The following is an 11,164-nucleotide window of genomic DNA, read 5'->3' as shown; positions in this document are numbered from 1 at the left end:
GCTTCACTTTCTGCTTCTGCACATTAATAGGCTACCTTGTGTAACTGCACAGCTGCTGTTGCAGGATCAAAAGGAGGCAGTGCTCTGTTAGTAAATCTCAATGCATGTCAGTAGCTTCTGCCAAATGGAGTTTATCTAGAGTCAGTTTCTGAAAAAAAGAAGAAAAACCTTTGATCACACAGGCTTGGCATATTGATGTTTCCTGGAAACACACTGTGTACTTGTTATACTGGAAGAGTGATGTGTGAGAGAGCATTATTAGTGATGGTGAGAGAACAGCCAGACACCTGATGATGTGAGGAAAGGTGGGGAATCAGCAGGGAGGGAACACTGTTCTGTTTGTCACCACAAGAGGGTGGCATTGTCCGGTAAAATATAATGATTTGCCTGAGTGAACGAACAGTGTTCACCTAATAGTGAGAACAGGAATAAATGGAATGAAATGTGCTTTACTTTAGTAATTTCATTCAAAGTGGGATTTATATATGGCTTCAGTAGACACACTGTAATAAATGTTAAACCTTTGTTCTAGCGAACCTCTTAACTTTGAAAAGAAGAATATAAAAGTACATAACCCATACTTGTCTATAAGCCACAGGAGTCCATGTTTCAACATAGATTCCTGTGTAGTCAAAACGTTATATACATAGAACCAGTCTGACAACAAAAACTAAGCTACATTGTCTCAAAAACCATGATACCTCGATTTCACGAGAGACACAAAGTCACTGCGATCTGTCAGTCTGGAGAGTTACAAGGCAACTTCTCAGGCTTTGGGACTCCACCGAATCACAGGGAGAGAAATTACCCACAAATTGAGAAACAAATAAGGTAAATAACTCCAAGAGTGTATTAACTGTATTGTGTGTATTAACCAGGATGTCACTAAAAACTCAGCACAGCATTTGAAACTGCAGACCTCTTTTTCCTCACTTCAGGAAAGAGAGGTCTGCATCATCAGTCTTATTCATCAGAATGAGACTGGGCAAAAATGGCATCCATGCAAGTCCATGGGGGGAACCACTGCTGTCCCTAAAGATCACAAAGGCCCTTCTTAAATCTGCCAAAACACATCACAATTCCAAAAACTCTAGGGAAATTATTCTGGTCTCTGATTAGAAAAAAATAGTAATTTTTAGAACATGTGTACCCCATTACATCTAATTTAAAAGTACAATATTTAATAATAAAAACATCTGACAGTCAAACACTGATGATAGTCTAATGGTCTGCTGTTGCCTTGCTTCTCAGAACCTGAATGACTTTCTGTAAATGAAATTCTCCTCTCTACTAGAAAGTCTTTAAGGAGAATGTCAAACCACCAGTTGAATTTAAGCTGACGTAACTATTTTGAAACAATTATGCAAGAAGGAGTCGACCAAATTCCCTATGTGGTGCTGTAAAAGTTTCATTGTCAGTTATCTCAAACTTTTGATGGAAACCATTGTCGTCAAGCGTGATCCAATCAATTGTTTAGCTATTTATACCCAACAACAAAAGGAATAATTGTTAGAAACTAATTTTTATTTACCACCATACGCTTTTTTTCTGGTGTAATTTTTTTTCAGTGTGACAAAAAAGCAAGAAAGGGGAGGAACAAAAACATTTCTACAGCACTTTAAGGCTGTCTGAGTGGTATAAAAACGGCACAACCAGGCAGGCAAGCACTGAGGTGTTTAATAAATAACAGCATGGACAACACAACAACAATAACAACATTAATAACATTTAAAAAGTTGAAATAATTTTGTATATATACACATACTGCATATACTTTTATATTTGTCTGTATAAACCATAAATATAACATGCGGTCCTCATAACTTAAAACTACTAGGACTTCTTTGACTGAGGTAGGGTCAGGGAACAAGGGACTGAATGAAGAAATGTGTATGTGTGTGTGTGGGTGTGCATGTGTATGTTTATTGACTGCTGTTATCAGTGGGTGTATGATGGGAGCATTGGCATAGAAGCTGCAGTGGCTGTTTTGTAAAAATGTGTGTTTGCTTTCATAGTCCAGTGGTCAAGAGCGGTCCACACCTCAGTCAGTGTCCCGGTCTTCTTGACCAAGAATTCCGGCTGAGAACACACACACATGCAGCGTTGATGCGGATGAAACGCCAGGCTGTCTGTTCCTTGAAGACGGTCAGGGCGCTTACATATATGTCTGTGTTGGTGCAGTGGGAGTTCCAGTAGCGGCTGTCAATGCCTCGACAACCCGAGTTGCCTGTCTTGGAGCCTTGCTTTCCACCTCGTCCTCCAGATCGTCCCCCGATTACGATTCCAGAACTCCTGTGCGTCGGGGATCTACAGGTGGTCTCATAAAAAAGCTGTTTCTTTACCTTGTTGTTGACTGTAACGTGGGAGAGTACTGTCACTTCATTTCCAGACATGTCTGTGGCTCGTGTCTTGTTCACCCAGGTATTTATACTGTCACACACAGAGTACTCTCCTCGATGCATGGTGTGTGATACTGCTTTGCGCCTTACCCTCAGCCCCCTCACCCTTTCAAAGTCATAACCCTCACCATCCAGAACGTCATGCGAAGGGATTACCTCGCTAAAGACAACACGAGGTGAGGGGCGATAATGTCTCTTAGAGAAGAGCTTCGGGTCCACCACTGGGCTGGAGGGGTCTGGAGAGGAACCTGCTGGAGAGGGTCCAATGACAGGGGTTCTGTTCTGCATGTTTGAGGCTGCACTCTGTGTCCTCTTGGTTCTATGATGGGTGGTCCTGTGTTGCTGATATGAAGTTTGGTCCTGAGAAAGCTGTCCCCTGGCTGCTGCTGTCTCCTGTTGCCCTGCGCTGTGATTGGCTGCTCCAGGGTTCCGGGCCAAACCACCTCCCATGTTCAGTACAGCCTGGACGCCGATCAGGAGGAGCAGAACCAGTAGTGATGACCTCATGGGCACACGTCCTGGGTCAAAGACAGAAAATCATCTTAGTTAGCACTATTACAACAGCTTTATGTTTGAGAAATTGCCCAATGAGTAGCTTAGAAGAATGTATGTATAATTGAGTCTAATGTAGCTTATCTCAATGTTCTGCCCATAAACTATAATGCATTTCATTGCTAATTTTTTGATAGACTTTGATAACTAAAAAAAAATCAAGTTCATAGAATGTCCTTCACAAGTTACTCATTTAGTAAATATAAATGACCTGTGTGTACGTTATCGTCAGTATTAAAACAGGTGTTCTGTGAAGGCATCGTTGTATTTGGTTTCTAGTTGTACCAAAATGCAGGCAGAACCCGAGGCAAAAGTTTAGAGTGTTTCTTTAATAATAATAATAGAGACTTATACAGTAGTCACTAAGAGAACAGAACATGGAACTGGCATGAGTGTGACAGACAGTCTAACGAAAGAATCCAGGAAGAAACAAACAAAATCCAGTAGCCTTAATGCTGAGGAAGTGACAAAGAAGCTAATCAGAGAAAATGTGGTACAGATGTGGCAGGGAGAAAAATGGAAACTGAGAGAGGAAGATGGACACAAAGGGAGTTGAACTAAACTGTAAATAGCACCCTCTGACCACTGTCTTGCTGATGGACACAATTACTGAGACTGTCTGGGGTGACGGTGGTAGGAGTCATCCCAGACTTTCTCGGTAGATGTTAGTGACTAAAACTCAAACAAACTACACAAAGGGGAAAAATTAAGACAGGTCTAACATAACTAAATCCAAATGCTCCAAGAGGAGAACACAAGAATAAACTAAATATCAAGCAATAATCATGGGAAGGGCCATTCATTTGAGTGTTTTAAATCTAGAATCAGTGCATTAAAATGACCCACTCACAAGATCGGTTTTGGATAACACAAAGTGAAACAACTCCCCCTCCAGCACAATACATAATTTCCAGCATGATTCAGGGTGTGATCCATGCACACTATGAAATCACCATTCCAACACTTTTACCGCTCATTCGGTCTTAATGCTAATGGCTAATGTTGTGATATAATGCTTTGCTTCAGTTTGTGTACTCGAATCATGGAAACGTTGGCCCAACTTCTAAAACATCAATAAAACACCAGAAAATATTTGAAAAATACAAACGCCAAATCCCAAACAAGCAAGTACCCCGACACCCATAGGATTGTTAAATAACTTTAGCACACACTAGACATGTCAGAGATAAAATTATTTAAACTGAGAAGAGTTTGACAGATCCACACCTACAAAGACATTAGCATCCACTTATACTGACAGGTCAGGCAAGGAGCCCAGAGGCCCAATGTCATTCTGGAGGACGTCCAGAGAGCAACAGCTTATGGAAGAATCTGTTGACAGGAGAACTATTAGTTGTGCGCTCCACATACAAGACCTTCATGTGAAATAACTCTGAAATAACAGTCCTGTTTGGAGTTTGTCAGAAGCCATTTAGAGGAAGTAGCTGATGAATCCTTCTAAAAGTTCCACAATTTTCAGACTTTTTCTTGTAAAAACAAATAGGAAAATCATGATTTTCCCTCCTCTTCACAGTGGTCCAGCTTTTCATTTTCATCTATCATGAGAAATAAAATAAAGTTTGTGGTATTAACATGAAAAATCTAAAAAAGATCCATGGGTGTGAATGCTTTTGCAAGGCACTTATCTAGAATATTTATATAAATACATAACTCAGAAAAAGACTGACCACAACAGTTCCGGTCTTGCCTTTCTTATCTGTCTTTTTTTTGTTGCTTTGCAAGGTCTATATGTACCTGTGAAATGTGTCCAATTGAAGAAGCTCCTGTGGACTCTAGAGCCAAACTCCAATGAAGACTGGGGCCCTCATGCCTGCCACCTGGACCCTCTGAACCGTAGCTCTGTGATACACACACACACATACACAAAATAAAGGCTAGAAGAAATATAATTTTACTAAAAGAAGTACCTATCAATAGTGTTTTACGTTGATATAGTATTTTTTATTTTTTTCCTTTGGAAGCCAAAGTTACCATCGCATAAGTAACAAAGTTAATGTGTCTCAAAATATCAAGCTGTCTTCTTTCAGGCTGATACATGCCAGTAGATTGTATAAAAAATCAAATTAAAGGTAAAGCTTTCACATTTTATCCAGTGCAGTCTAAGTGCATACACTCACCATTTAAAACTTTCGAAGTTAAGACTTGTGACTCATTGTTATATGGGGCATCTCACACATCTTTAAAAGCTATGGACTTTATTTAATATAAAGCTGTCAAACATGCACCAGTCAAAGGATATGAATACATGCATTGAAATGTTGCCACACCAACTTCAAAAGACATCCCATTCATGTACATGCAGGAATGTATATGAGTGTGTTTGTAAGAATAATTTGCATATTTAGATGCCTTAATGTGTATGAATATACAGTATGTCTTTCAATAATGCAAATATTCAAGAAGTCACTAAGGTGAGTTGAAGCTGACCAGTTACTACTTATCAACAATACTTTGCTGCATCCATCTCACTGTTATAGTCTCAGTTTTGAAATACCACAAAGTTTATGGGTGCTGCAAATATTTACCTCTTCAAGTTTAATGTTTTTGCCTTGTGAAGTTTGCAGCCTTCTGGTTGGATATAGCAAAGCTCAGAAAGCAGTTAGTGGTCGATGGTATATTTCTTAACAAAAACACAGTGGCTTCTGTTTTTAATTTTACCTTCTGAGGCACAGAGGTCCTCTGAAAAATTTTCTTTTACAACATAGCAAGATCCATTATGTGTGGGTACTGCCTGCTTTGTATCCACCAGCTTACAAAGACAGGCAGCCGAGGCTTATCAAAATATAATTGGCTCAGTTCCCTTTGGAAATCTTAACTGGACTACAGAGAATAAATTTGGTATTTTAAATCCATGCTCAGGTATTTTCCCACAAGCTAATATTGTTAGAGGCTATAATTATATTCTTTCTTCAAACTACAATGTCCACATTTGGCTATGTGCAAGGCAGTTAGACACAGCTTCCACAAGTATCAATACAACTTGGACCAGATATTGTCACGTTACAACCACAAATGCATGTAGAACTGCAAGCAGTTGCCAATGGGTTCCAAGACCTACCCAGCAAGTATGCCCTTTGCCCCAACCCTCTCCACACACACTACTCCCCACATCCTGCCAGCGTGGCATCACTGTATCTCTTAGCATGTGGACCGAGTTGGAAGCATTCAGGACAGTGCTTACTCCTTAAAGGCATTGAAAAATGATTAGCACGCACAACTGCAAAAGTTTAAAACATGATGGGTGCCCTTTCGAAAGCCCAATTATAATTCAACCTTTTGACAGATCTTACAAGCTGGGTAATAATACTTAAAATAAATCCACACAAAGTTAGGACAGATTTTAATGTGATAGACAGCTAAAAGGCAGACTGTAGGCAATGCAAAGTAAAAATTTAATATTGAACATTGAACATTTGATGTAATTTAGTTTTTTTTCCATTGGTAATTTTATTTCAAATATACTTTACTAATTTATGCAATAAAATGTGAGGAGCCATTTGGGAGCCCAAAGAACCGGCTTTGTGAATTGCTTTGTAAAAACTAACTAATTTGAAAACCTTGTATGATTTTCCTTCCTCTTCATAATTGTGTGGTGTTGTGCATTGGTCTTTTACATAAAACCTCAATAAAATACATTGATGCTTTTGACTGCAACTTGGAAAAATGTACCATTTATATAGATTCCTATGAATAGCGAACTGTGTTAAACAACAGGACAATAGGACAAATATTAACTATGCTTGACTTTTAGTTCATTTCTCGCTCTACTTACATGATGAAGGGAAATGCGCTTCTTAGTCCAATGTAGTAATAATTAGTGGTGAAAACTTTTAACAGTGGTTTCAGTCTTTTACTTCTTGTTTCTCTCCTTTGTTGATGTTCTGTTGTATTTTACTTAAGAACAACTATAAAATGTGAGGATTCTACGTCCAAATTCTTTCCCACTCTTTTACTGCCTTAGGTAGCATGAATGCATTAAGGAAACTCTGGTGGAAGGTCAGTTTGCATTGCATCTCCAAAACAACCAAGTAATCTTTGGCCATGCAGATAGCTATTGTTTTGACAAACTGATAGAGCAGGGATATCTTTTGAGTTCAATAAACACAATCAAACACACTCAGCTTCACATATACACATCCGGAGGTGGTCCAAACATGGGGCAAACTGACTGATCCAGGTTGACGGGCAGCCGGGGCCGAGGTGAGCCTGTAGGATCTTAATGTTGAAAATATGTGGCTTTTGTTTAATACTGGTGGAGGCAGAGTAAACACTTGTTCCCATGAGCATGGGGGTCAGAGAGGTTTAGAGAACACTTCTGAGTTATAGGATTACCTTAGCATTTGCCTCAAAATCTCTCACAGTAATACTGTACATAAGAAACATGCACATTACTGCAATGCATGAAATAATTTTTTTAGTGCAGGAAAATATTCAAATGATTTCTTAAGTGTTTTGTCCAATTATGGAAACATTTGTTTTCCACGAATGGTGAACGGATGTCAACTATTTCTTCACTTGATCCACTACGCTCTGCGTACTTAAGTAATCAGTCTGGCTGTTGAAAACGGGTCACTTAGCAGCATAAACAACCAGAGGAGAGCAAACGAAATAAAACCATCTGTCGCATTGGCCAAGAAGAGTTAAGATTTGCATCTGATTCAAATTTTGTGGTCAGACCTTAAGAGCAACATGTATAAACAAAAGTCTCCAAGCTTTTGTTAGCTGATGCAACTATCTAACATAAAGAGTAGTCGAAGACTCCTCCAAAAAGATTTAAAATGTTTAGATGGTGCAACAGATGATGATTGCTAATGATCACTGCTGCTAATGCTCAGACTGACACATATGACAGCTCATCTGAGATTGTGTTTGCTTTTGTCAGGGTTCACATCAGTTTTCCAAAAGTGACAGATTTACAAACTATGACAATGTGGTGGAAAACGTTTTGCAGAGTGCAACATCTCATTCCCATAGCCACAAGTAAACCTATTTTTATTTGGTGCATAGGCATCACTCATTAATATACTACATAATGAGATATGTCTTGAAAGAATTGGAACGCTAGAAGGAGATGATTTTGTGTCCAAATAATGACAAAGAAATTCCAAAACTCTCACAGCAACAGAAAGAGCAGACAGAGTGTGATTCACGTTTTCACACAGTGATGTAAACAAAGCAATTGTTTAATAAGTTGTTATGAATTATACAATAAGCAGGACCCTCCAAGGAGAATTGGTATGTGGCAGAAGCAGCCATGTGTAGTTTACTGGAAAGAGAGGAGGTTCCCTTTTTTCCAATTAATCAGAAACATTTTCTGTTGTGGAATTTCTCATTGTATGCGGTGATAGCGTGAGCATGGCAAGGCACCGCAAGAATGAAGAAGCGATTGCTCAGGCAGAGAGAAGTTATTTTAATAAACAAAATGTATATAAGCGGAGAAAAATCACAGATTACTCAGCTGCAAAGCTATGATAATAAAAGCAAGTCCTGTAGGAGACGGAAACACTTCTGACAGAGACATTTCTCTAAGTCAGCGCCATTGGAGCCAAGCCATATACACAACAGATTCTTGTAGCATGGTTTTGTTTTGTCAGCCAGTCAACAAAAAAAATGATCGACTAATATAATGTACCAGTGACATGCCATGTAATTAAATTTGGCTGAGGTGAACAGTAAAGAAAACGCAGGTGGCCCACACCATGAAAGGCGAGCATTGCTTTCCATCAGTACGAGGTTAGTTTACAGTAAGTGACAGATTTGTCCTGTCTGTGGTGTGCATTAGTCATTAGAAACAAGTCCCTGTTAAAAGATGAGCAGGAGCGTCGCTTCAGCGGTTTGGTCAAACAAACACGCACATCTGTCAGCATGATGACAACGGCATCAGATTATGAGCGGGTGAGAAGGAGAGCATGACAGCAGCAGAGGAGGGGGGAGGAAGAGCAAAGGAGATGGTGAGGGGGTAGCAGAGAAAAAAATTGAGGAAGGTAAACAGTTTTTCTGAGTCGCTCAACAGTTCAGTGTAGTGCATTTCCTCTCGCTGTCAACCACTGGAAATAATCATCGAGTGGGATGGCTGCCAGGTCATCTTGCTTCCCATAAGTGAGATTGACATTTGCGGTTTGTTTGATTAGAAATGAAAGTCCCTAGTTCAAATAAAAAGTTATTATTGCAATCATTATTTATTCAGTGTTTCATGAGAAACAAAGTCTCAGTTGGATAAGCAGGCAGTCAAAATCTTTCAAGCACTAAGGTGCTGCCTTGAATTTAGTTTCTGTCACGTAAAATGATGTCATATTGTTTGCATAAGCATCTTTAGGTGCTTTGTGAGAAGTAGTCATGGAAACGCTCAATGTCAAAATAAATATGTGGGTTCTTAAGTGATGTCAGGATGGGGTCAGCCACCTCAAATAACTCCAAAAGATGTAATTCACATACATACAAAAATATCTTTTATTTAAGAAAAATGTACTGTTTCAGCCAAACAGCTTTAAAAAATATTAACATTCCATAAAATATGTTTTCTATATGTTTATCTTTAATTTACACAAAGAACCCAGCAATCTGATAATATATGTTCAATTTAAATCAAGCTGCACATTTTAAACTCAAGTTATGCCACTGATGTTTACACTTTTATACCCTATAGCTGTCATCGAATGGTGATTATTTTAAGTCAACTCTGATTTATTTAATGCCAATAAAAAAGTAAGCTCATTTGTAATCTCTAATTTATAAGTGTTTTTACTGAATTTATTGAAATTCAGAAAGTTTTGCAAACTATCCACAATGTTAGTAAACACTTCTAATGGCTTATATTTAATCAGATAATGCTGTAGAAATGTTTTGTCGAAATATCACATTTAAATGTATGAGATTCTATTGGCATGCTGCTAAGCACAACAGTAAATCTCCCTATTCTTTGAAACATCACTGAAACGCATTTCAGTGACACTTTGAACAGCATAAGAATTTTTTGAAGAATAACTAAACTTGCATAAAGCTCTAAATAACCATAAGGTGCCACTCTTCAAGTGCAATAAGTGAATCTGACAAAAATACAACTAATTTTGGTCCTATTTAGGATGCACATAGTGCCATTTTTATAGCATAATTAACCCCTTAACTGGCGGCGAAAAGGGCAGAGTATTCAAACAAACTAGATTTGTCCCATGGATGGGATATTGCCAATTAAGGGGTTAAGAAAAAAAACACTGTATATATTTCACAAATTGAAACAAAATTTGACTTCGCAATTAAACGCCTTGAGGTTGGGCCTCTGAAGCTCCTGCTCTATCTGACACTCTGCCTTCAGGACGTCATCACAATGTTTCTCCATTAAGTTTTGTACAACACGTAGGAGAGTTGCGCCGACAAGTAATTCCTACAAAGAGCTCAGGAGATGCGTCCTACACCAATTAGAGCAAGGATGTAGAATACCCACAGGAAAATGTCTGGGTGTAGTAGAGACCCAAATGGAAGAACAAAAATTTGCATTGTTGTAGAAATTTTTTTACTGAGGTGAGACATATTTGCTCAGAGCCTTATATTCATTGGCTTCTGGACTGAGTTAAGAACAACTATTTCAATGAACTTTTGATACACCTTATTTTTAAATGTGTATCCACATGTTCTTTATGTTTAAAGGCATATGGTTTGAGACCCAAGTGAGCTGTTGTGAATCAGAAATACTGGAAACATTACATTTTTTGCCCTGAAGTTCAGAATGAGTCAACCAGTGCCAATGTGACAGAGATACATTCCCTGCTAAAGCACTTCATTCCCCAATAAAATGTCAAATGATGTAACACGCAGTACAAAAAACATTTACAAAGGCTTGCAGAGTCGAAATGCTCCAAAGGGGAAAAAAGGCGACGGCGGTTCTTCACATCACATTGTATTAACTTGATGGATTTATTGAGTGGGGCTCTACAACATTCCTAAACTTTATAGCCCACAGGCACAGCATCTTAAACCCTTGAATGTAGATTTCAATTAAATGTAAAAAAAAAAAAGAATCAGGTAGGTATGCAGGTTGAAGATTTTATCTGAATGCTTCATAACTCAGCCTTATTATGCAAGTAAACTTCTGGAGCAAATTAAATCATTCATCAACCAATTTTAAACAAAAAAAAAGAAGAAAGAAAGTTTGTAATAAACACAGACTATCAGTTCCCACAGATGTTTTGATTACT

General features: G+C 38.5%; 1 protein-coding gene and 1 pseudogene across 3 annotated transcripts in view; one reads left to right on the top strand and one right to left on the bottom strand.

Annotated features, from left to right (window-relative positions):
• Positions 1-1,657: 1,657 nt before the first annotated feature.
• ngfa (nerve growth factor a (beta polypeptide)) overlaps positions 1,658-11,164 on the bottom strand; it is a 21,325-nt gene continuing 11,818 nt past the window's right edge. For 2 of the 3 annotated variants that reach the window (XM_032566162.1, XM_032566153.1), the window contains 2 exons: positions 4,707-4,811; positions 1,658-2,917 (listed from right to left, as the gene is read on the bottom strand). In XM_032566162.1, the coding sequence (XP_032422053.1) occupies positions 2,046-2,906 (861 nt within the window). In that variant the 5' untranslated portion in view covers positions 2,907-2,917; positions 4,707-4,811 and the 3' untranslated portion in view covers positions 1,658-2,045. The remainder of the gene's footprint in view (positions 2,918-4,706; positions 4,812-11,164) is intronic. The other variant, XM_032566171.1, reaches the window with a different exon arrangement.
• LOC116719865 (sodium/myo-inositol cotransporter-like) overlaps positions 6,013-11,164 on the top strand; it is a 25,529-nt pseudogene continuing 20,377 nt past the window's right edge.

This window comes from Xiphophorus hellerii, chromosome 1, assembly GCF_003331165.1.
Source record: "Xiphophorus hellerii strain 12219 chromosome 1, Xiphophorus_hellerii-4.1, whole genome shotgun sequence".
NCBI classification, from domain to species: domain Eukaryota; kingdom Metazoa; phylum Chordata; class Actinopteri; order Cyprinodontiformes; family Poeciliidae; genus Xiphophorus; species Xiphophorus hellerii.
This window is presented reverse-complemented; position numbering and strand designations above follow the sequence as displayed.